This window comes from Pithys albifrons, chromosome 9, assembly GCF_047495875.1.
Source record: "Pithys albifrons albifrons isolate INPA30051 chromosome 9, PitAlb_v1, whole genome shotgun sequence".
Classification (NCBI taxonomy): domain Eukaryota; kingdom Metazoa; phylum Chordata; class Aves; order Passeriformes; family Thamnophilidae; genus Pithys; species Pithys albifrons.
In genome coordinates, this window is record NC_092466.1 from 2,442,108 (window position 1) to 2,466,989 (window position 24,882).

Here is a 24,882-nt window from a genome sequence, read left to right on the forward strand (position 1 = left end):
GGACAGGAGGGGGAACAGCCTCAGGCTGGGCCAGGGCAGGTTGGATATTGAGGAAATTCCTCCTGGAAAGGGCTGTCCAGCCCTGGCACAGCTGCCCAGGGCAGGGGTGGAGTTCCCATCCCTGGAAGTGCTCAGAACACTTGTGGATGTGGCACTTGAGGACGTGGTGGTGGTGCTGGGGAACAGCTGGACTCGACCTCAGAGACCTTTCCCAACCTTAACTATTCCATGGTTCCAGCTGCTGGAACATCCCTAACTCCTCACAGACCACAGGCTTTAAATTCAGGTCTGAAATCTGCACAGATGTTCTGTGTCCAGGCTGAACTTCCTGTGTTTTCTGCATTTAATTAATTAATAAGAAGTCACATTAGCCATAAAAGGTCCTAAAATCCACCTGCAAACCACACCAGGCAGAGAGAGGAACCTGTAAGGAAACAGCAGCAATGACACATTCTGAACTATTCTCAGGAACACGAAACACACAAGTCCCAAACCATTTACAAGTTTAATGTCTTACAAATTTGCACTTTTCAGTACAATTAACAAAATTTTAAGAAAAAAATTATCAAAACTTCACATAATATTCTGCTAATATAGCTATAGCTTTTTAAAAGAATATTTACAGAGCTCTAATGAAAAATAAAACTTAAGCATATGAAAGTTTAAGCAGAAAATAGCTTCACCTGGCAGTAATATGGCTTTGTGATTGCTGCACTAATCAACAGAAAAAGGGGATAAAAACTGCACTAACAAGATGTATTTTTATGTTTGCAGCTTTGCACAAGCAACTCCTGGTTTAGGAACCACCACACAGACAAAGCCATGAAAAAAATACCCATGTTCTACCTGTAAACACATTAAGAAATACACTTTGTAAAGCAATCACTGAATCATCAAAGTCTGAGCTTAAAATCTGAGTGCAAATCAATTCACATTAAAAACCTCTGTCATCTCAATGACTGAATTGATTTAAGAGCTGGTTCTGGGATTCTAAGACTATTTCCTTGTTCTTGTGCTGGATCTTGTCTTCCTCTCTGTGATTCCAGAGGTCTGAGCTGCCCTCACATTCTCCTTCCCAAGTTCTTCAGTTTTCTTTCTTTTTGCTCTTCCCACAGATCCATTCCCATCGTTCCCTGTTTGTACACAGACAAATTAACTGCAAATTTGTATCTTCAACCAAACATTTGACACAAAATTCCACCTTCACTTCCCCTGTTTTTAAAGGAAATCTCCCCAATGACAACATTCCGAAGATCCCATCTATGAATCCAACAAACCAGATACAAAGCCCATCCTTCTGCACATCCAATATCCTTCAAGCTCAATCCCTGAGGATTTGCAGCTATTTCTGAAAGTAGGTTAACATTAATGAGAGCACCAAATCCAATTAGCTGCCATTTGAGGTAAAACTCCTTCAACTGATGTGCAAAACTCAAACATCACCAGCACCCAAGGAAAGTCCTGCAAAAATGAAAATACAAGTTTTACAGCAGGAAATTCCTCAATATGGAGCTCCAAAGAGTTGCTGTGATTTCTGTTTCAAAGCATTTATTTGTTAATATTTGCATCATGGCAGTTTTAAAGTTATATCACATTAAGCTGAAACTTCCAGGGAACATTTTAGGTGCCAGAAGGAGCAGTTGTGTTGGTCTGGTGAGGAACCCTCAGTGTGTGCCCACTTTTGGACCCCTCACAAGACACTGAGGGGCTGGAGCTTGCCTGGAGCTGGGAAGGGGCTGCAGCTGGAAAGGGCCTGCAGCTGGAAAGGGCCTGGAGCTGGAAAGGGCCTGGAGCTGGGAAGGGGCTGGAGCTGGGAAGGGGCTGCAGCTGGAAAGGGCCTGCAGCTGGAAAGGGCCTGCAGCTGGAAAGGGCCTGCAGCTGGAAAGGGCCTGGAGCTGGAAAGGGCCTGGAGCTGGAAAGGGCCTGGAGCTGGAAAGGGCCTGGAGCTGGAAAGGGCCTGGAGCTGGAAAGGGCCTGGAGCTGGAAAGGGGCTGGAGCTGGAAAGGGGCTGGAGCTGGAAAGGGGCTGGAGCTGGAAAGGGGCTGGAGCTGGAAAGGGGCTGGAGCTGGAAAGGGGCTGGAGCTGGAAAGGGGCTGGAGCTGGAAAGGGGCTGGAGCTGGAAAGGGGCTGGAGCTGGAAAGGGGCTGGAGCTGGAAAGGGGCTGGAGCTGGAAAGGGGCTGGAGCTGGAAAGGGGCTGGAGCTGGAAAGGGGCTGGAGCACCAGGAGAGGCTGAGGGAGCTGAGATTCTGGAGGTGTTTTCCAACCTTAACAGTTGTGATTCAATGATCTATGTCAGCCCACAGAATTTTGCACACCCATAACTCACCCATGGCTCAGACAAGGGAAAGCAAATTGTCACTCACCTGATTTGAGTTTTTTGGGTGCCAGGTCATCTGCTGCCAGCTGGCATTTCCTTTTAGAAGAAGCAGACACCACTTGGTGTGTGGGGTTCCCGTCCTTTCCTTTTCCAAACAGATTTCCACCCTCAAAACCAGTGGATGTCTCACAGAGATTCTCAGTTTCCAGATCATTTCCATTTCCTTGCAACCCACTGTTTTCACTGAGAGAAGCAGTAGCTGCCTCTAACATGAGTTGCACCTTCCTCCTGTTGTTCCTCACTTGCCTTGTTCTTCCCTGGCATGAATTATTTGCTGCAGGTGTAGCTTCACCTTCTCTAAGAACCCCCTTTTGACCTCTACCTTTGGGCAGGTTGGGTTTTTCCCTAAGAGAAGTGGAAGGAGTTTCTTCAGATATGGAAGAAGTTGTTTTCTTTCTGCCCACTCTTGATGGATTTTCTTTGGCAGGTGGAGCTCCTTCCACAAGTTCTTCAGGAGCTCCATTCTTATGATCTTCTGGCAAACCCTGAAGTGAGGTGGAACTGAAAGCCACTGAAGTGATTGTTTGCCTCAAGTTCTCCTTTGAAAGATCCCTGTTTTCTAGGGAAGAATTGCCCAGAATCACCTGTTTTACTTCCCTATAGTTACTCTTCCTACCGCTTTGTTTTGATGGGTCTTGTTCTCCCTGTTTAGGACCTGTGGCTTCCAAGAGGGCAAATCTTTTCCTTCTGCCCCTTCTCAGTTGATTTTCTTTTACAGATGGATCCCAAGTTTCTAAGGGAACACTTTCCTGTACTTTGGGAGCTTCTTCCCTGCTGGTATCTACCCGCAAACCACGTTTCCCTCTAAGAGAAACAGGACTTGTTGTGTGTGATGCCAGAACAGCTTCTTTCCTCCTGCCCCTCCCCAGTGGCTTCTCCTCTGCACAGGACTCTGTTTCCAAGGGCACACTTTGTTCTTCATTAGTACCCTCACCTTTAGCATCAGCCTCAGACAAGGCACCTTTTCTCTGGAGAGGAGCTGAACTTTTTACCTCTGCTGCAGGATCAATCTTTTTCCTTTTGTCCCTTGCTGATGCACTTGCTTTTGCCTGCAAAGTTTCATTTCCCAAGGCTGGATTTTCATCCTCTCTCACAGGCACCTTTTCATCCCCACCTCCCAGCAAGCCCCGTCTCGTTCTGACAGGAGGAGCTCTCGGTGCCTGTGATGCCGCAGCCACCTCTCGTCGTCTCCCTCGTCTCGGTGGATTGGCTCCTGTTGAACAGGGAGTACCTTCCAAAGCTGAATCCTGCTCCTTCACAGAAGCCTCATCTTTACTGTGATCTGCAGTTAATGTTTGTTTTTCCACAAAGGTAGGAGTAGCTGTTTGTGGAATGGAGTCAACTTGCCTTCTTCTGCCCCTCCTCACTTGTGAAGGATTTTCTGAATTCTCCTGCTGATCACTGTCAGTCATTCCTTTGCCATCCTCAGGTAAACTCCTTTTTCCTGCAACCTCTTTGGAACTGGCTTCTCTCAGTTCTAACTGAACTTTCCTACCTCTCCCCCTCCTACACGCCACTCCCCTTTCTTGTGCTGGATTCTCCTGCAGGATTTCAGTTTCCTTAAGTATTCCCTGCTGACTCCTCGTCTGTTTTTGATGGCCAGGAGCAGGACTGTCACTGTTGGCAGCAGGTGCTGAGGTGGCAGCTGGGCTGGTCTGATCCTCTTTGAGAGATTCATCCACTTCTGTTTCTGAATTAAACTTGGCAGGAATTAGTTTTGAGTTGTTCCCATCTTTGGTAAATTCATCAGCCTTTTGCTCCAAGGAGTCTTTTTTGCCTCTCCTGTTCCTAGTCCTGCTTCTTTCCTGTACTGCACTCCTGTTTTCCTCCAAGTTCAGAGCAGTGACTGGCATTTTGTTTGTCTCTCCAGAAGGTGACTCTGCCTCTGTTTTAATTTCCTGAGCATTTTCTGTTTCATATCCCTGAGACACTTCCATCTCATTTTTGATGTGTGATTGTGCTTCACCATCAGCCTGAGCTGACGTTTCCTCAGTTTTCAGAATGGTTTGTGTATTTTCAAGTGCACCCCCACAAGTGTCTGCTTCTACTACTTCCCCTGAGTGCCTTCTGTTTCTAGTACTTCTTAAAGACTTAACTCTTTTCTCTGCTACCTTTACTTGATGTTTTGTTTCACTTTCAGGTGGTTCTGCTGTGCCAGCCCCAGGATCTTTGTCAGAAGCCTGTTCATCTCTCTGCCTGCCCTGAGCTGCCAGGTCCCTACGGAGCCTCCTTGTTGTTCCATGAAGTTCTGCTGGAGCATCTTGTTTAACTTGGTCATTTCTGTATCTTCTTCCTCTTTTAGGTGGAATCAGCAGTTCTGGGCTCTCTGCTCCTCTAGCCCTCTTCCTGGGTGGCAGCAGCACTTCCTCACTGTCCTCTAAGGCCCTGTCATTAGATGTGCTATCAGGTTTACTCACACCTGTTTGCAGCTGACAGTTTTCACTCTGAGTGTGACCAGATCCTGCCCTTGTGGCTGGATCACCTTCAGCTTCCAAGGTGCCATCAGTGCCACACTCCTGCAAACTCTGTTTCCCATCTGCAGCCTCTTTTTGTAGTACTGAAGAATCTTCAACACAAGACTCAGGATTATCACTTGGAGGTTTTAACTCCTCCAGTTCTTTCCTTTTACCTCTTCCTGGTCTTTGAGTAGCTCCATGTGGTTCCTGATCAGGGTGCTTTGAAACAACTTCTTGTAAGCTACACTTTCTTCTCCTTCCTCTTCCTCTGTTTTCAGAGGGGATTGTTGCCACCTCCTCTTGGGTGCTGGTTGTATCCAGACTTTGCAATTCTTCTGAATTCCCATCCTTTTCACACTGCTTTGCTGGAGCAGGATGGACAGTCTTCCTTGGCCTGCCCCTCTTCTGTCTCTGGGGTGACTGCTCTTCACTGGGTGATTCCTTTGGTTGAGAATCTTCACCTTGGGAAATTTTTCCTTTATTTTCTAGACCAGGGTAAAGAGCACAAACCAAAGTTAGACATCACTCTGCCTGATCAAAGACTGTGAGTTCCCACTCTCCTTACAGAGTCACCTTGCTCAAACAAATCACACGATTTGTTAAATTAAAATTAAATATTTTAACCAATTCCCACCTTAAAGGCCAGGCTTCTGACCAAAGTTATTTGTTTTATTTTGCAGGCATAATTTATTACTTTCAGCTATGGTTTTTGGAAGCCTTTGCAAAAATAATCTGAAGTGGAGACCTTAACACAGGTTTTTCACACTAATATGTTCACTTGTCTCCCAGGGAAAAAGGGATCTTAGCTCAGGAATTAGCAGAGCTCACTGGGGGAGCTTTGAATGAGGTTTGAACTTCCCAGTAACATGTTCTACTCTGTACACTCATTATTCCTCTAACAAAGTGTACTTACCATATTTATGCCTGGAATTAGAACAAGGAGGTGCAGGATCTTGCTGAGAATCCGTAACATTTACTGATGTGACCTAAGGGAATAAAAATAAACAACCACCAGTAAATGCCTGGCTGTGTCCCAGTTACACCTGAGCCAGAGCATAATCTTGGGGTTTGGGGACTTCTGGTGCCACCTGTGGGATCCAGAGGAGGACCAGAACCTCAATAGGACTGCCACTGGCACTGTCACCCAGACTCTGCCCAACATCCTCACCAACAGGTTTCCTTTCCTTTTACTTTGCACCCAGAATGCTGGTTATACCTCTGGGGTTTGTGGGTTAAAACCAGTTTTAATTTGTATCATTGTAATTTTTTTAGTAAACTGTTACTCTGACTTGCTATCTCTCAAGTTGGGTTAATTTTTCCCACCTTTAAACCAGGACAAGAAATGATGGAGCCAACCAATAAAGGATGCACAGCAAAGTTTGTAAGAACTCTTGGCAAATCCTTTCCTCTGACATTGAAATCCACTGACTTTCTAACTCCATCTCTGTATCTGACAAGCACAGACGTAGCAAACTTCATTCTTGCCATCTAAGGTGGTGTAGCAGTTGTTGAAATGAAAGACAACAAACACTGCAGTTAAAGGTCCTACTGACTCAGCTGGAGGGAATTTGGGGTGTTGATGAAAAATGGAGTGTTCTGCAGTGGTTTAGTGTCATTCTGAACACCAAGCCCAGTGATATTCAGCATTTTACTTAAAGAACAGGAAGATCAGCACTATTAAAATTCACAAGTGACACAAGTAATGGAGCTGTAACTTCATTAACCCAGAGCAACTCCAGGAGCTGCTTAGAGAGTGTCCCTTCAAAGGAAATGCTTATTAACACAGGCAAATGCAGCTGTCTATAAAATGCTCCAAGACACCACAAGTCATATTAGGAGGCCTAAGAATTCATTTCAGCCACAGGTTTAAAAGTCTAAACACATCCCTCCCAAAAGGTAAAGAAAGTATTTTACCTCCATTTCCTCTGGAGTATCAAACATTTCTGTCATTCCATCATAGTCCACTTCACAATCCAGTTTCTGCCTGGGCTCTGCCATCAGCCTCGGCAGCCCCACAAAATCCTCAACTGGCTGATATTTCTGTCTGGGAGACCTCACCAGTCTGCTGATGCCAAACATGCTTTCCACAGGCTCGCCCTTTGCCTTCGGTGTCCTGAAAATGCGGCTGAGCCCAACCATGTCTTCTACTGGTGGGTATTTCAGCCTTGGGCTTTTCTTGGCTCCTCCTACTGCTCCCCTTCTCTGTACTGGAGTCTTCAGTAACCTTTTAAGGGCAATTTCATCTAGAACTGGTTCTGTCTCTTGCTGTGGGGTCCTCATGAGCTCCTTAATGCCAGACAGGTCCTTCACTGGTTCTGGCTTCTGCCATGGGGTCTTCATGAGCTGCTTGATGCCAGATAGAACCTCTGCAGGTTCCAGTTTCTGCTTTGGGGTCTTCATGAGCTGCTTGATGCCTGACAAAACCTCTACACACTCTGATTTCTGCTTTGGTGTCCTCATGAGCTGCTTGATGCCTGACAGAACCTCTGCAGGTTCCAGTTTCTGCTTTGGGGTCTTCATGAGCTGCTTGATGCCAGACAAAACCTCTACAGGCTCCAGTTTCTGCTTTGGTGTCCTCATAAGCTGTTTGATGCCTGACAAATTCTCTGCAGGCTCCTGTTTCTGCTTCGGTGTCCTCAGGAGCCACTTGATGGCTGACAAAATCTCCACAGGCTCAGGCTTCCTTTTTGGGGTCCTCAGGAGCTGCTTGATGCCAGACAAAACCTCTGCAGGCTCCAGTTTCTGCTTCGGGGTCTTCATGAGCTGCTTGATGCCTGACAGAACCTCTTCAGGCTCCAATCTCCGCTTTGGGGTCCTCAGGAGCTGTTTGATGGCTGACAAAACCTCCACAGGCTCAGGCTTCCTCTTTGGGGTCTTCAGGAGCTGTTTGATGCCTGACAGAACCTCTGCAGCTTCTGAACTTTGCTCTGGGGTCCTTAAAATCTGCTTGATGTCTGACACCACCTCAACTGGCTCCAGCTTCTGCCTTGGAGTCCCCCTTTTACCTCCTGATTTCACCAGAGATTCTCGTTTTTCTGGAGTTACTGACAAACTGTCCACACTGACAGCATCTTCCTGCACAGCTTTTCTTTTTTCAGGAGTTTTTGTGGGTATTTCATCAAACTCAGAGCTTAGAGATGACTTCTCTCTCAGCAAGTGACAAATGCCTGGGCTCTCTTGTCTCTGTTCTGAAGCATCAGAACTATTTAAGGGTGACACCATCATCTCTCCTGAAATAAGGAGTAGATTTATGTTATAAGGAAAAAGAATCAAGCAGAAAATCCAAGCCTTCTAACTGCTGTATAACTAAAATGGATTCAACAGTCAGAGCCTTCTAGAAACCCAACCACATGCATTGCTGCCACAATTCAGCAGAGATTTGCCTGAAACAAAACTTCAGCAGTTTGAAGTTTCATACCAGCAGAATGAATAAAAAAAATCACCTACTCAGAAAATAACTGAACTACAACATTTTCTCTTAATACATGATTAATATTAAAGGCTCCTTTTAGGGGTTGCTGATGCTTCATCTCAGTACTTTATGTCTGCCTAGGCTGAGAGCACAGGAACCCCCCAACACACTGAAACAACCTTCCTTTTTTCAGGTGACAAACGTACCACATTCTTCAGGAGTGTGCAAGTCAGAAATGTCCTCCCCTGCAGCACATGTTGGTGTAAAATCAGCATTCTGAGCAGCAGCCAAAGGTAATGTTTTCCCACTCTTTTTGTGGGGAGTCTGAAACATTTCAGGCACTCCTGGAAATTATATTTGGAGAATTAAGCACATTCACAGACTATTCACAGACTATTCTGAGTTGGGAGGGACCCACAAGGATCATGGAGTCCAACTCTTCAGTCAATGGCCCACACAGGGGCCTGAACCCATGACCTTGGCAATATTACAACCAAGTTTTAACCAGCTGAGCTGATCTCAGGGTTTGACTCCAGAACTACACAGCTGGCAGAGTGAGCAAGACTTTAAGACCTCACCTGTGAAGCTTTCATCCATGTTCATGTTGAGCTTCAAGAAGGGATTTGTTACCACTTTAGGGATGTGTCCAGCTGATCTGAGTGTGGTGGAATAAGCTCTACCCACAACTATTGTAGCAGGTGACTCTGCATGACCTGTGCTAAAGTGACCTTTTATTTTCTTTTCTGGAGTCTGCAGAGCCAAAAGGAAAAAGAAAAATAAGAGTTATTAAAACAAAGATTCTTCTTGTCAGAAGAAATGGCCAAGCCACTCTCCGTCATTCATCCTCAGTCCTGGAGAACCACAGAGGCCCCAGACAAGTGGAGGTTGGCAATTGCAGCCATAGGAAGGGTTGGAAGGACAGCAGGGCAGTGACCACCCCCCGTGCTGGCACTGCTGGAGCCCCTCGAGTTCTGTGTCCAGTTCTGGGCCCCTCAGAGACACTGAGGGGCTGGAGCGTGTCCAGGGGAGGGAATGGAGCTGGGAAGGGGCTGGAGTGGCTGAGGGAGCTCAGCCTGGAGAAGAGGAGGCTCAGGTGGACTCAGTGATCTTGGAGGTCTTTTCCAACCCTAATGATTCTATGATTCCTTTTGAGCAAAATCTGCATTTCTTACATGCCATGGCAAAGACACCGACATCCATTTCACACCACACAGAGCTCAGGAACTTCTGTAGCAAAACATGCACAAGCTGTTTGGTGGTTATGCAAGAAAACCAACCAGACATGAAAAAGGAAAGGAATACCTTTGGTGGTTTGTTCCTCCTCCTTGGGGGTCTTTCTCTTAGGACACTTTTTTTAGCAGCCTTTGATTGTGGTCTTGCAACACCCAATTTTACCACGTCTGCCCATGACTTTGAAACTAGAAAGCAAATGAGAAATAGTCACTGTAACTCTCAGCTGTATAAATGCAAGTTCACAGTTATTTCTTGATGATTCCAACAGACTGTCTGCAGGCAGGTACAGGAAAGTGGTTGTCGTATCACCTGACACCACCTACACTGAAGTGCTCTCTCTAACACTTCCAGTCAGAAACCCCAAGTTCAGCAAGTGGCCCAGTCCCCAGGATGGCACCTCACAACAAAACAAAGAGCTGTACACAGGGCCAAAGAGGTGTGGGATCCTGGAACCAAATGCTGACCCAGTTCCATCCTCACTCTTCTTGTAAGGAAAGAATTTTCCCACTAGAAATTTGCCAGGAGCGTTTTAGACTCGTTCATTATCCATGAGCCTTCCTCTGGTGAGACTAATCAGAGAAATGGTTCAGAAGTGAAGCACATCCAGCTTTTCTTTCACCACCTTCCTGAGGAATTTCAGAGTCAGGAAACCCGATTTATGCTGCTTAAAGCATTTATATCCACACAGACTTTTCCTAATTTTTCTTGTATCACCTTCTCCTTACAACACACTCCAAGAATTCCCAAAGCAAGGCTGCCTTTATCCCAGCATCACTCTGTACACAGCAGAGGGATCAGGGAATCAGTTACAGCTGAGTAGTAAATGAAGCTGGAAGTTTGTAGGACATCTGCCTCTTTTATTTCAGAAAAGAAGCTGTGGGAAGACAGAGGTCATACAAAAGAAATCATTTTTGAGTAGAGATAAAGGGGAATGCTGTTCCTAAAGAAAAGGGTATTATTATTCTCCTGTCAGAATTACTATGTGAGACTGTAAATAAAAAGAAGTTTCAAAAGCTGTCACTGTAAGGGTGTTCAGGATGCAGGGAAGAATGCCAAGCATCCAGGAAATAATCTGAAAAAGCACTGGAAACTAGTTTTATTTTGGACACAAAGCAGACACACTGAATATTTAACAACTGTGGTGTTCTTTTCATATTACAGAAGAAACTGATGCACTGATATTAAAAAACACTTGCACATTACAGAGAGGTGGTGAAAAAATGGAATGCCATTAATATTTGGGAAAAACATTTGTGCTGCCACTACAACAAACATAGTAATAAAAAAACGTGGGTGACTGGTGAATTTGACTTTGTCAAACTGATTTAGCTTAGCAGTTGACAAATACATCTCATTTTTAAAGTTCTTCAAAGGCAAAGACTGTCAGGACTATCTCGAGCCAGTGCTCACCATTCACATTCAAATTATCAACTTTAAAAAATTTAAAGTAACACCAAGTTATCATCCTATTTTTTATTTCTATCTCTTATATGCCACTTTCAGTGGTTAAATTCAGTGCAGCTCCTGGACAAAGGCTGTAAACCTTGTATAAAAATAAGGCACAAAGGAATCAAACTGAAGCTGGACTACATAAAGTGTACTTTTTTAAAATAAAATTGATGTAATTGATGAAGTATGTTTTAGTTTGAGATTACTTGAACTTGACCGACTTTAAGGATCAAAACTGCAACTAACCTTGCAAAGAGAATGTTAATTTTGCCATTTTTCAACTTCTGAACATTAAGATTTGTGATCTAAATAGGAGTTTATAGAAGCTGTAGTGCATTTGATTTATGAATAAGAGAAAATGCAACACTTGGCACTTCCCAGTTGCTTCCAACAAGCCTAGCAGTTGTCAGAAGATACACCAACCTCTTGGTGGCCTCTGCATAACAGAAACAGATCTACTTCACTTTTATTCCTCTATTTTAAAGCATTACAATGAGTACTAAAAATTAACTGCTGAAACGAACCAAGTAAATTGGCACTGGAGGCCCCACTTCTTCTTTGTGCATGGAGAACCCCCATGGCCCCGCTCCTCCTCTTCAGGGGAGTGCCCTTCAGACCCCCCTGGGCACTTCTGGTTAACTTGGCAGGGCTGGCTGTTACAGAGGTGCTGCCATCCTGGTTAGTGGGGGAGGATGGAGGTGTCTTCACTCTCACACCACCCTTCTCTGGTGTGTCCAGGCCCGGTGCCCCTGACTCCTCCTCTGGGATGGGGAACGTCGCCGGGAGCTGCGAGATGGAGAAACGGCCCTTCCTGATTGGGGCTGGAGAGCCCGGGGGCCTTTGGGGCGCTGCCGTCCCTGAGGCAGGGCAGGAGCCAGCCAGGCTCTTCTGGGCTGCCAAACCTCGTGGGGACAGCTTTTCTTCCTGCTAAAAAAACAACAAACAAACATAGAATTAGCACACAAGGGATTTTTATCTGTTTTTAATGGGATAGTTGTTGGGCACATATCCACTGAACCCCAAGTTGTCCACTCTAGGACTGTTTGTCCTTCCCACAGGAGCCACCAGGGCCAGGATGAACCAGGCCGGGCACACACATCAACAAGATGAACCCACCAGGTTGAAACCCTCACTGCTTTAATCTGTAACTATCTCTGTGGTAACTCATAACTGCACAAATATGAATCACAGTGAACCAAATATGGAAAGAGAAGCAGTATAATGTATCCACAACCCTAACTGGGATAATGTATATTGGCACAACAAAAACTAACTTAGTCCTCACATTACATCCCACCACCTTCAGGGCTCCCGACAGGACTGGGGAAAGCTCTTCCCTAAAGATTTCTAAGGTTGGATCCCATGCCATCAAACATAGAGACCAGAAACAAGTGCTATTTAATCCTTCATGGTCCCTCAAAGGAGTGGAATTATCAGTGCAGATCAGGATCTCTGCAATCAAACCTGCCTGGTCACCATTCCCAACTCCATCCCCTGCAGAGTCCTATGGAGGCACCCTCAGCTCTCCAAATGGTTCAGGGAGAGGTGGGATATGTATCCTGGGGACTGGATTAGGATTAAGGAGCATGGATGCTGAAGTCCCAACAAACAACATAAAACTCAGTAACAAGTGGTCCACTATGATCCTCCTTATCAGCATTAGGAACTAATCAATGGCTCCCATCAGATCTATTCCCTCACTGGCACAGAACTGATGGTGTGGCCAGCAGGCCCAGGGCAGTGACCCTTCCCCTGGACTCTGCCTTGGGGAGGCCACACCTTGAGTGTTGTGTTCAGTTCTGGGCCCCTCAGTTCAGAAAGGATATTGAGGGGCTGGAGCAGGGCCAGAGAAGAGCAACGAGGTTGGAGAAGGGACTGGAGCACAAGTGCTGTGGGGAGAGGCTGAGGGAGCTGGGGGTGTTCAGCCTGGAGAAGAGGAGGCTCAGAGGTGACCTCAGCACTGTCTGGAACTGCCTGAAGGGAAGTTCTGGCCAGGTGGGGGTTGGTCTCTTCTCCCAGGCACTCAGCAATAGGACAAGGGGGCACGATGGGCTCAAGCTCTGCCAGGGGAAATTGAAGTTGGAGAGCAGAAAAAACTTCTTTGCAGAGAGAGTGCTCAGGGATTGGAATGGGCTGCCCAGAGAGGGGGTGGTTTCCCCATTCCTGGAGATTTTTAAACACAGATTGGACGTGGCACTGAGTGCCATGATCTGGTAAAGGGGCTGGAGTTGGCCCAAGAGTTGGACTCGATGATCTTGGAGGTCTTTTCCAACCCAATCCATTCTATGATTCTATGAAAGGATCCCCAGCCCACAGGGAATGGTCCGGGCACAGCCCAAACCAACCTCTCTCATGCTGAACTGCATCCAGGCCCAGCTGTGGTTACATTCCTCACAGCAGCAGTTCTAGGGGAGGGCTCTGAAGATCCACTGCCCACTGGGATTCTTAAGGTAATCTGGGATAACACCAGCAAATTTGGAAGAGAATCCCAATCTTGGTGGCATCTCTAGTGAACTGCACGTACAACCCTGCCAACAGCAAAGCCCCAGCTTTTGCTTTAACAGCAGCATTGTGCCTCACTGGGAGGGCCTCTCTTATTCCTTTCCTTTTTATCCTTACCCTTTCCCATCCTGACCCTTCTTCCATGCCCAGATCATTTCACACAGATTTTAGTTTCAGACTGATTGATTTTAGTCTGATTTTTCTCTGTGTTATAACCATCTAATGAAGCAGCAGAGTGTCCTTGCCAATGAACTTTGTTGCACTTTCACTTCATAATAAACCTGCTTTTGGCAGTGCCTGTCAGTGATGCTTTGACTGTTCTAAAACACTCACTCGTGACACCAACATACATCAAACAAGGTTTGCTACTAGTTTTGAATTAATAATAACAAAAAATATAATAGAATTTCTAAATTCTGTTCTCAGTAATGGTCTTAGCACCTTGCTCAGTCCTGAAGTTTACCTGGTCTGCAGAGGGCTGCAATCCCTGAGGCTTTTTCAGCACAACACGAGCGGGGGTTCCACACGGCAAACTCCGTCTGGCAGGAAGGGCCCCCCTTTTCACGGGAGAGTTGGGAGGCAAACTTTTATCAAAAAGTTCTGGACTCAGATGGCCACCAAAAGACACTCTCTTTCTTTTTCCCACAGTCTGAGGGAGCAAATCATCACTTTTCCTCTTCTGACATAACTTCTTTGAATCGCCTGAAAAGAACAAATTGAAAATATTTCTGTGTATCTAAGAATCCAAGTCAGCATTTCAACCCACATGGAAGACAGTGTTTGTTTGTGCATCTTAAAGCTGGAAACAAAACAGAAGGTAACTTACCTTAAAGAGAAATAGATTTAACTGAGGGAACTTTATTACATAGTATTGTTATGGTCAAATATAACTACCTATTTTAGAACTACTGTCAGCAATTGGTTCAGTATTTTATTTAAGTGGAAAAATTCTCAGAAAGGTGTTGCAAGAATTTCTTAAATATAAAAACAAGGCAGTGGATCAAATGTATTTATTTACCTGAGTCTTCTCCATCCAACAGGCCAGAAGTGTTTGTTTCTGGGGCAGCCTCACTGTCTCTCAGCACAGGAGCACTTCCAGCAGAGCCACTCTTTGCTGACAGTCTGCGAGGTCTGACACCACCAGCACCTTCCAAGTCCTGTTCCTGCCGCCCTCCCTCCATGGCCAGCTCTGCTGGAGTCCCACTCTCCTTTCTGTCTCTGTTCTCACCAGGATGCTCTTGCACAGTGTTCCTCTCCTGTGCTGTTTTTATCAGCATTCCAGAGCTCCGTGGCCTTCCCCTTTTCCTCCCAGAGCCGGGTTCCTGAGCAGCAGGAGACACCATCAGCTCTTCTGAAGCCAGTGTCTCCAAATGGACACTTTTGTCTGATAATCCTTTACTTTGCCTGCTGTTTCTTCTGGAGCTCTTGGAGTTGGAGGGGGCAGCAGGAGTTTCAGGATGTCCCACCTTCAAGTTCAAGAAGTTTTCCTGATCACTGATTTCCGTCAGCACTTTTTGTGCAGGTGTTGCTGGATGTGCTTTGCTGTTCTGGCTCTGCTTTAAGGATTTGTTTTCTGGGAAAGGCACTTGTGGGACATCTCCATCTCCCCTTGGAGCTTCAGCTACAATTCCTGACAGAGACTTTGGTTTCATTGAGAGGCGCCGCCGGCTGGTTGGAGTATCAGCATTCCCAGGATTTGTGCCAGCGGCTGCTTCTCCAGGAGATGTGACAAGAGCCCGAGAACTCTTTCTCCTGGATGTTGGTGTGGACACCACACATCCATCTGCTCCAGAGCCACTGGGGGTGTGAGTGGCAGAGAAGCGGATCTTCTCCTTGGCTGGACACTCCAAGCATTCTATGGAGCACTGGGGCAGCCGAAACTGGGCATTTCCACAACTCTCCTTGCTGGGAATAACTTGGGCACCTTTAGATTGGCCTGGTGCACTCAGCTCCTTGGGATCCTGCAAGTGCCTTTGCCCAGGATCATTTGACACCTCTTCTGAAAGAGAATTTCGAGGATTTCTGCTAAAACATCTTACAATGACACACTCTTCAATATCTTCCCTTCTGCCTCTTTCTTTTTCTTTGTCCAGATCACCCACACAACCTGACAGTGGAATCTGAGCATTTGGTTTGGGCACAACACTCTCCCCATCTTCTCTTGCAGCTTGTTGAGAGGCATTTCCCTTGGGCAGGGGTTTCTTCACTTCCACCTCATTTTTCAGACTTTCATAGAGTTTACTAAAGGGAGACAACTCAGTTTGCTTTTTAATAACTCGATATATTCTCTGTGAAGATTTGGGTGTTCTCAGTTTGACAGGTAAAGCTTTAGGAACAGTGTCCCCTGTAGTTTGTTTGTTTGCATTGCCAATTTTTTCTTCACACTCAGCATTACCTACAAAGGGAGCAAAGCAAAGCAAAACATAATACAGATGCAGCTACTTCAAAATTGCAGAACTACAAATGTTGGTTCCATAAATCCAGATTAAAAACTCCTTCCTTTCCTCTCCCATGACAGTCAGCCAGGGTTAACTGCAATGCAACACTTGGAAACAGCCTGGGCTTTTGCACTGGAATATTTGTCACAAAAATCAAACCTGTCTGTAGATAAAACCCTTTACCCAAAACCCTTTGCATCTTTCCCTGAACATCAGAGTTATGTAAGACAGGAAGACTGTGAAGTCCTGGCATTTAACCAGTTTATGGGCTGTAACCACCAGACTTAGCTCTAGAATTCCCTGGGTCTACATGAAACAATTATATCAGCCTGCAACTCAAAAATCAGACCTATTTCAATTTCTCATTAGGAAGAATTACTTATTACTGCAAGGTAATTTTAATCACAAAGGTGAATTTGCCACGTTGCAAAGTGAAATGCAATAGGAGTTTCAGCCCAATTTGTGTTGCATTTGGTGTTCTGAGCTCCCTTTCCAAACCAGATGTGCATAAACCACTGCAATCAACACCTGTGGATTTTGCCCATTGCAGGCTGTTCCTGCCCATCTGTCAGGATGCAATCCAGTGATTTTCCCTGGCAGGATTCAGATCTGGGCAATCACAGCATGTAGGTATGATCAGACAGTCACTGCCACAGAAAGGAGTTCTCAGATTCAAGTCTTAAAATGCTTTTCTCCTTCTCTTTTCAACCTTGTTTTTCTTATGTCAAGAATAAAGACACTTAAAGGACACTTAAAGTGACACAAAAAAAAGCCCCCATCAAACAGGTACCAACCTGAAGCACCAAGACTTTTAGATCTTGAGGTTTGTTGGTGTAATAATTCCACTTCTGCCACCTGCTGAACATGAAGAATCTGTAAATTTGGACAGAATTACCACAGGGCAACAAATATCTCACAGTTCAGCTTTCAACTGTGCAAGGAAAAACAGTTTATAAAAGCATGTACATTGATAACTAAAGAGGCTTAAAATTGCTCAAATGGATCCCAGAACATTCCAACATTTAAGGATGTTGATCAACATCTTTGAGCCCTACAGAGCAGTTTGTCTTGTTTTATCATTAAAATTATTGCCTCTGAAAGCAGCTGTAGCCTAAGAATGTAAACCAGCACATTTGAATCTCCCTTTCTTACCAGACTTAGAGGAAGATTTAGAGTTCTGTCTGTACTTTATCATCACAGACTATTAATTATCTATTATCAAAGCATGACAAGTCTACAATTACTCAATTTTAAAAAGTATTTATCTGAAGGAGTTCATCTGTATTTTCAGAGAGATAGTTTAGGGCTGAAAAGTTATTCCTAATAGGAAAACAATACCAAGCAAATAAAATACTGTGCCACTACTGATATCAATGCACTTGTAACAAAAAACCCCTGGCCACAAAATTACCTGCAGAGTTTCACCTTCTGAAGACCTGGAATGCCTCTTTTTTGGAGTTGACTGGAGAGGATATTCAAATCTGAAAGAAGGATTTTAAAATACAACCATTTTTTGTCAGACCTGATGACTAAATTGGCATTATTAAGAGAAATGACCCAGGAATAGTTGTCCCCTCCCAACAATCCACACATGTCACTTTTAAAGCCTTTAACTTGATGCCAAAGTAGTTTTTGTTCTGATTTTCACATTTTGTAGATTTTAGGAACACAGTAGTTGTAGATTTTTAGAGAGTTAATATTTCTAACAGTTTAATGCCTTTCTATCACTACCCCTGTCCCAGAACAGGGAGCTTAAATCAATCTTGTTTAGACTCCTTTCCAAGGTAAAGAGCTGAAGGATATCAGAAGGCCCACAGAATGAAACATAAACACAGGTCAGAGTGACCCAAAAGCCAGAACTGGATGAACTCCAAGAGACCTTTGTGTGCCTGAGGAAGAAGAGCTGATGAAGACAGAGGGTCTTGACGACCCCAGACCCAATTCCAGGGGTTGGACCAGGGGTGGGACTGGGGCTGGACTGAGAAATGTGTAAAGCAATGATTGGAGGGATCTTATTATAAAAGCCATGGAAACAAGAACTGAGACACATGCATGTCATCCTGTATTCCTGTGGGCTGTAGGCCCTGTGTTATTAAAGGACCTTTACTTTTTATCTTACCCTACACTAACGTGCTCAGAGTCCTGGTTTTGGGGGGAAGGGTCATTCATGGCAACAAACTCCATCAAAATACTCCTAAATTTCCCCCTAAATTTGACTACCCTTGAAAGAAAGTTAAAATAATCCCTCGAGACAGTTCTATCTTTACTGAATTAGCTAACACAAGTGATAAAACCCCAGAATCTCAAGCCATCCTGCCTTCTGACAAAGGTGTGGAGGACTTTGTAAGGAAATATGGAATAACCTCCATGAAGTTCCATGCCTGGATCGAGCAGTGAGGGCCCGGCACCCACCTGAAGGAGCGATCAATGATGGTTAACACGTCCCTGTGCTTCAGGGCAACGGGCTGCTCCAGGCAAACCCCGTTCAGCTGCGTGGGGTTCACCGTGCTCAGGTTAATCAGCACTGCCTGGAAATGAAAGAACTCTCTCAGTACCCTGCTGAGAAGCAAGGAGGCAATGCCCACCCCATTCACATCTGCCCCTCTTACCTCCTTGTTCTCGTTTATCTCGATTTTACAGTGCTCGCTGGACACCCAGGGCAGCCGCATGCGGATGTCACACTCTGTTTTCCTGGGGGGAACAAAACTTCAGCTAAAACACCCCAAAATGTGCTGCAGAACCAGGGCCCTTCCCAGCATTGTAGCTCATAATTGTACAGTGGCAGGATTTCTCCTATCTGGAGAAATTTAACTACCTAAAATCTTTGAAATGTGGCAGAAAAAAGCAGCTCTGAAGAATCTGTATCAGAAAAAACACTCAAAGGGCCAAAAAGGCAGAGACACAACTACAACACAGAGCTGGTGGTTTGAGGCTGTTTCCCAAGTTTCCCCAAGACTTGTGGATGCTTTTAAGCTGTTAGTCCTTCACTGCTGATCTGAGGCAGAGCCAGCAGGACGTCTGGCCCCACCTGCACAACCAGCTCTGCCTCCTGCAAAGCTGTGACTGAGTCCAGACACGTTTCTCAGTGTACAGACTCTGCTCTCCTTTTTCATGAGCTCACCCCTAACGCCTTGGATGAGCTGTGGGTCTCAGGAAACATCACCTGCTGTGCACAGTGCCTGGTGCAGTCGGTGTCCCTGCCTGCAATCAGCGTCTGCAGCACTAATTATCAGCAGCATTAATTATCACCTGCCTGGCAGCTCTGCTCCAGCCAAAGGACAAGACCATTGACTGCCATTGAATGTGATTCTGGATGAATAATTAGTTATTGATGGGATCTATCAGGCAGTGAAGCTTTGAACAGACCGAGTGTTTAAAGTAAGAAAAAGTGTTTTATTTGCAGCCTATTTATAGGCTAGTCAAGTCTTAATACATATTGCTTAGGTTTATTAATTTTATCTTTTAATATAAAACACCAGATTGGCCGTGGCACTGAGTGCCATGATCTGGTAAAGGGACTGGAGTTGGCCCAAGGGTTGGACTCGATGATCTTGGAGGTCTTTTCCAACCCAATCCATTCTATGATTCTGTGATCTGGATCCAGGTAAATCCCCACTCAGGTAAGTCAAAGGGAGTTTGAAGACTGGAGAAGGGGAATAAATTCCTATTAATTCTTAATATTAATTCTAGTTTTGGTTGACATCTTCCACTACTGAGGTTCTGAATACAAGAAAAATAAATAAAAACTTTATTTCCACTTATTATCTGAAAAGTGCCTCTGGGTAAGAGAATGTCACCACCTGTTTGTCAGCTGTGGATCACTTTTAATCCCTTTCCCAGATTTCCTTTGGCCAGAAAGTTACAGTAAATAAATGGAAAGGACAAAAGCAGTCACAACAGTGAAGTTCAGCTTTCTGCTCTTACAATTACCCTCAGTCCAGTCCAGCACCACCTTCCCTCCCCTGTACATCATTCATAAAGAAACATTTATTTTAGCAAAGCATTAAAAGATCTAATTTGCAGGAAAACATTGCTCATTATTTCACCGTCTGCAAGTGCTCAACGAATTCTCACCTTCCAAATAAACAAGAAGTCGAGGTGAGTGGATAAACAAGTCCATCGGTGCCATCTCTTTTAATTACAATAATTTTCCCGTAGCGCGTCATCTTCGATCGGAGGGAACCTGACCCGGAGAACAGCAGGGATTACTCACCCGGAATAAATCGACCAACATTTTTATATTTTATTTTTTTGTTCAACGTTTGCCAATGGACAGAAGAATCTCAGTATTATTTAAATGTGCAGAAAACAAGGAATATGTTTATGTAAACTCAGACTACTTTTATTTATTTATAAGAAGTGTTTGCTCCCCGTCAGCGCCTTTGAAAATGTTCAGGGGCAACACAGACTCTATTTTGTCCCATAAACAACCTAAAAAGTCACTTCTCATCACCTAAATCTGAATCTTTCAGTCTCTCAGCACCGCGGAAATTCTTAGACTTGATTTTAAAGGAAGCACAGACCAACTGACTGTGGTTTTATCCTGCCGAAAAAAGAGGGAATAGCGGTGGCATCGCCGCCCTGGAGCACCGGCAGGAACAGCCGGGAAGGGGTTGCAAGGTCGGGAGTCACTGATAATGTCGCGATAGAGCTGAGGGAGGCAAGAGCATCTCCCTGTGCACAAATCCCGAGAGCAGGACAAAGATTTTAACTGGCACAGAATCCCATTTGCACAACCACATACGCTTTAGGTATATTCTCATATAACCCGCGCTATTATGAGAGTGTCACGCAGCCTCAAAGAAACCTACAGAAAAATACTCAGTATTTGAAAGCAGCAAGGTGAAAACAACGGAATTAAATGCAGTTAAGAGACACCACTCTGGTCTTTTTTTGCTCGGATAAAACAGTTGACAACAAGCCCCATGCTGGGACAATCCTGACAACACCCTCAGGAGTCCCTTTTAACTTGCCCCTCACCTAAAAATCCACAGCGCAGGCTGGAAGGGCTGCACGGGGAGAGACCTTCCCAAATCTTCGTTCGCCAAGTTTGGCCATAGAGGGAACAACCCTCGGCCTCCTGCCCTCCGCACACCCCTCACACGCCCCGCGGCTCCCACAAGCCCACCAAGCCACACGTGCTGCACAAGCCGCAATATAAGAGCCCAGGCTCAGGGCGGCCACAGCCACGGGTTAGATAAACACCGAGAAGCGAGGGAAATAACCCCCGAAGGAGGACCAATGACCACCGCAGCGGGGCAGGCGACCCCCGAGGTCGCTGTCATGCGGCCCAGCCCCTCCCCGCGGCCCCCCTCCCCGCACAGCCGGTCCCCGCGGACCCTCACGCTGTCGCCCACCCATACCTGGTCCGGTCGGAGCGCCGGTGGCCTCCGAGGGGCCCCGTGTGGCAGAACCTCCCCCTCCCTCCCCCGTCCCCCTCACAGCGCGGCGGAGACTGAGCCCTTCCCGCGCGCGCCAGGACCGGGACGCAGCACCACCCCCGCGTGTATCCCTCCGCCGCGCACCAAAACAGAGCCCCCAGGAGCCGCGCGGCCGGACGGGAGCGGGACCCGCCGCCGCCGCTGCTCTCACCTGCCGGCAGCCACCGTGGCTGTGGGACCCCACCGAGCCCGCTCGGCCGCGACAGGTGGCACCGGGAGAAGCTAAAATAGTCCGGCCGCCCGGTGCCCGCTCGGCGGAAGGAGAAACGAAACCTGAATATAACGTTAAATTTGAAAAGGCGCGCGACGGACTCTGATTGGTGGAAGGGGCGGCGCGCGGCGGGAGGCGCAGCCAATGGGAAGCGGCGGAGGCAGTTTGAGTTCAAACGGAGCTCCGCCCCCCGAGAGGGGCGGCCGCCTCAGGGCGGGAAGAGGGAGGGACATTGAGGGGGCCGGGACCCCTCACAGCCCGATGGCCTCACGATCCCCCTCACGGCCGGGACCACTCACGGCCAGGACCCACTCACGGCCGGAACCCCTCACGGCCAGGACCCACTCACGGCCGGAACCCCTCACGGCCAGGACCCACTCACGGCCAGGACCCACTCACGGCCAGGACCCACTCACGGCCGGATCCGAGGTCCCCCTCACAGCCAGGACCCACTCGCGGCCGGATCCCCTCACGGCCAGATCCGAGATCCCCCTCACGGCTGAGACCCCCTCACAGCCGGATCCAGGATCCCCCTCACGGCCGGGACCCCCCCTCACGGCCGGATCCAGGATCCCCCTCACGGCCGGGACCCCCTCACGGCCGGATCCAGGATCCCCCTCATGGCCGGGGCCCCCTCACGGCCGAATCCAGGATCCCCCTCACGGCTGAGACCCCCTCACGGCCGGATCCAGGATCCCCCTCATGGCCGGGACCCCCTCACGGCCGGATCCAGGATCGCCCTCACGGCCGGGACCCCTCACGGCCGGACCTGGACCCAAATCCATACATAAACTCGTACATTAACCTCTGCCTTTTTCTCTACCTGCACCTGAATCTGTACCTATCCCTGAACCTGCATCTGTACCTGAACCTGCGCTCCCACCTGTGCCCATACCTGTACATTTTTAATACTGAGACTTTTCATGCTTTATTCCTCCGTGTGTAGGACTGTCAGGGTGTAATTGCTGTGGAGAAAAGCGGCTCTGGACAGGACACAGAACAGCCAAGGGACAGACTTAAAGGGCAAAGGGAAGCCAGGACTGTTTGGGTGAGAACAGCTCAGAAATACATGGCAATTACATCACAACATAGTTAGAGCTACTAATTAACTCTGGAGAGAAAATTTAGGACTAAATATGCACCTCCTCAGAACATTAAAACCCCCCAGAATCAGTTTCTATCACTTCAGCTTCATTGGCTTTGTAAAGTAATTTAAGCAACTATTTAATCAGATTAAAATACTATTAATAACAAAAATAACGCTAAACACAAAAATAACACCACAAAAATAATACCACAAAAATAATACTAAGCACAAAAATAAGGGGTTTTAAAGGAGGGGGGAAATAAAGGGAGCAGGGATGGGAGGGGGAAAGCAGCAGGAAAAGTTAAACTATTGTTTTAAGTCTATTTTATTCAGCCAATTATTTACCTTCATTTATCCCATCTCTGTTCCAGGATAGGAATTCACTGCCAGGACTTGAGTTGGAGGATCTGTGGGGCAGTCAAGGATCAAGATGAACAATGTGTTGCTCTCTGTTTGGAGACAGAAGAACAAAAACGGAAACAGAAACAAGCAAAAGCCCCCCACCAAAACAAAAAACCAAAAACAAACAAACACAGAAACCAAAAACCCACAAATGAATCAAAAAAACACACCAAAAAACCCACACCAAAACCACAAAAACAATTGTTAAGTAACCAGAATTTAGTTCAAGTCACACAGAGGGAAAGAGCTCAGCCAAATCCAGTTTCCTTATCATCCTAATCCTTAGTGAAGCTTATATTTTTATATTACTGTTGTATGTTTCTATAAACTTAAAAATTAATCTCTAAATTATAATCTTCTCAAGGTATTAAAAATAAAAAGGCTTAATTTGAAAACAACCAAGAAAAGGAAGGTAAATGCAAGACCTTTGAATATAATCTCAGTTCAGAAGCATTTTTGGGGTTGGAAAGGCCCTTCACCACAACCCTCATCATGAGGGATCTTTTTAAATATGCAGATTATGCAAAGATTATACAATTTCCATCTTTAAACTCAGCTCTTCCTGTGGTTTGAACATTTGCACCAGTTCTGAAAGTACAAAATGCAGCCCCAGCCACCTCATTTTACTCTCTGGCCTCTCCTCTGTGTGAAACAATATTAAGTTTTGAAAGCAGGTGGTGCCACGAAAATCTAAGACAAATAACACCTTTTGCTGGAGAAATAAAGAGAAAAGAAACTTAAAATTAGTACAAAGTACTTCCAGAAATTCTCAATAATTTGAAAAAAAGGGAGAGCAATTTACAGACATTTAAAATATACCCCACAAAGAACACATGAATTGGAATTTCTGATATTTTCCCCCCTCTATTTCCTACCCTAAACCAACTGAGATCTAACACTTAATCCTGGTTTTTATCTTTTAAAACAACCACAGGGAAACATCGTGAAGGAGCACTGTGGGTTCCAACCTGCCAATATTTCTGATATATTTGTTATCCCCAAACCATCTCAGTTACCAAACTCCTTAAAAAAAAAAAAACTTATTTTTACTACAACTGAGTAACAGCAGAAACCCCAATCAATTAAGTTAATTCTATAACACTTTAGTTTTATCACAGGAATGTCCCAGGGAAGACAGAAATGTGATGCCAGAAGGAGGAGAGATGGAATTGGGTGACTTTAATTCCAAGATAAAGTTCTGTGTGAGGGGCAGAAAGGCCTTTCACAAGGTCATCCAGCCTTTTGTGCTTCAGGGGCTGAACATTCCCCTCCTCAGATCCTCCCCGAAGCACAACTTTTGATATTGCTACTATTTTATTTCATTATCCAGCTCTCCTCAAACACTATTTTACTTCAGGGTACCTTGGATGGGACAGTTGGATGGAAGCAGCTTTTTAAATGTTAATTCTTTCCCTTTCAATTAAATTACTTTGCAGCCTCTTTTACAAGCCTTGGTGGGGTTTTAATTCAGCATGTTAAGTCAGGATAATAATGATAATGAAGAAGAAGAAGAGGGAAGAAGAAGAAGAAGAGGGAAGAAGAAGAAGAAGAGGGAAGAAGAGGGAAGAAGAGGGAAGAAGAGGGAAGAAGAGGGAAGAAGAGGGAAGAAGAGGGAAGAAGAGGGAAGAAGAGGGAAGAAGAGGGAAGAAGAGGGAAGAAGAGGGAAGAAGAGGGAAGAAGAGGGAAGAAGAAGAAGAAGAGGGAAGAAGAAGAAGAAGAGGGAAGAAGAAGAAGAAGAGGGAAGAAGAAGAAGAAGAGGGAAGAAGAAGAAGAAGAGGGAAGAAGAAGAAGAAGAGGGAAGAAGAAGAAGAAGAGGGAAGAAGAAGAAGGAAGAAGAAGAGGGAAGAAGAAGAGGGAAGAAGAAGAGGGAAGA

At 45.8% G+C, this 24,882-nt stretch overlaps 1 protein-coding gene across 4 annotated transcripts; it reads right to left on the reverse strand.

The window, feature by feature from the left end:
- Window positions 1-491: 491 nt before the first annotated feature.
- Window positions 492-23,009, reverse strand: MKI67 (marker of proliferation Ki-67). 4 transcript variants are annotated; one of them, XM_071563729.1, is made up of 16 exons: window positions 22,953-23,009; window positions 19,943-20,051; window positions 18,478-18,559; window positions 18,281-18,396; window positions 17,280-17,349; window positions 16,663-16,741; window positions 14,449-15,825; window positions 13,894-14,132; window positions 11,453-11,855; window positions 9,549-9,664; window positions 8,825-8,996; window positions 8,453-8,590; window positions 6,749-8,064; window positions 5,748-5,820; window positions 2,365-5,319; window positions 492-1,133 (listed from the first exon to the last, which is right to left on the reverse strand). In XM_071563729.1, the coding sequence occupies exons 2-16, from the start codon at window positions 20,032-20,034 to the stop codon at window positions 997-999; spliced, it is 7,365 nt and encodes a 2,454-aa protein (XP_071419830.1). In that variant the 5' UTR covers window positions 20,035-20,051; window positions 22,953-23,009; the 3' UTR covers window positions 492-996. The 4 variants fall into 4 exon arrangements, with proteins under 4 accessions (XP_071419830.1, XP_071419832.1, XP_071419829.1 ...); XM_071563731.1 differs by lacking the exon at window positions 22,953-23,009 and adding an exon at window positions 21,232-21,308 and having other exon boundaries at window positions 11,453-11,852; XM_071563728.1 differs by lacking the exon at window positions 22,953-23,009 and adding an exon at window positions 21,232-21,308.
- Window positions 23,010-24,882: the final 1,873 nt, after the last annotated feature.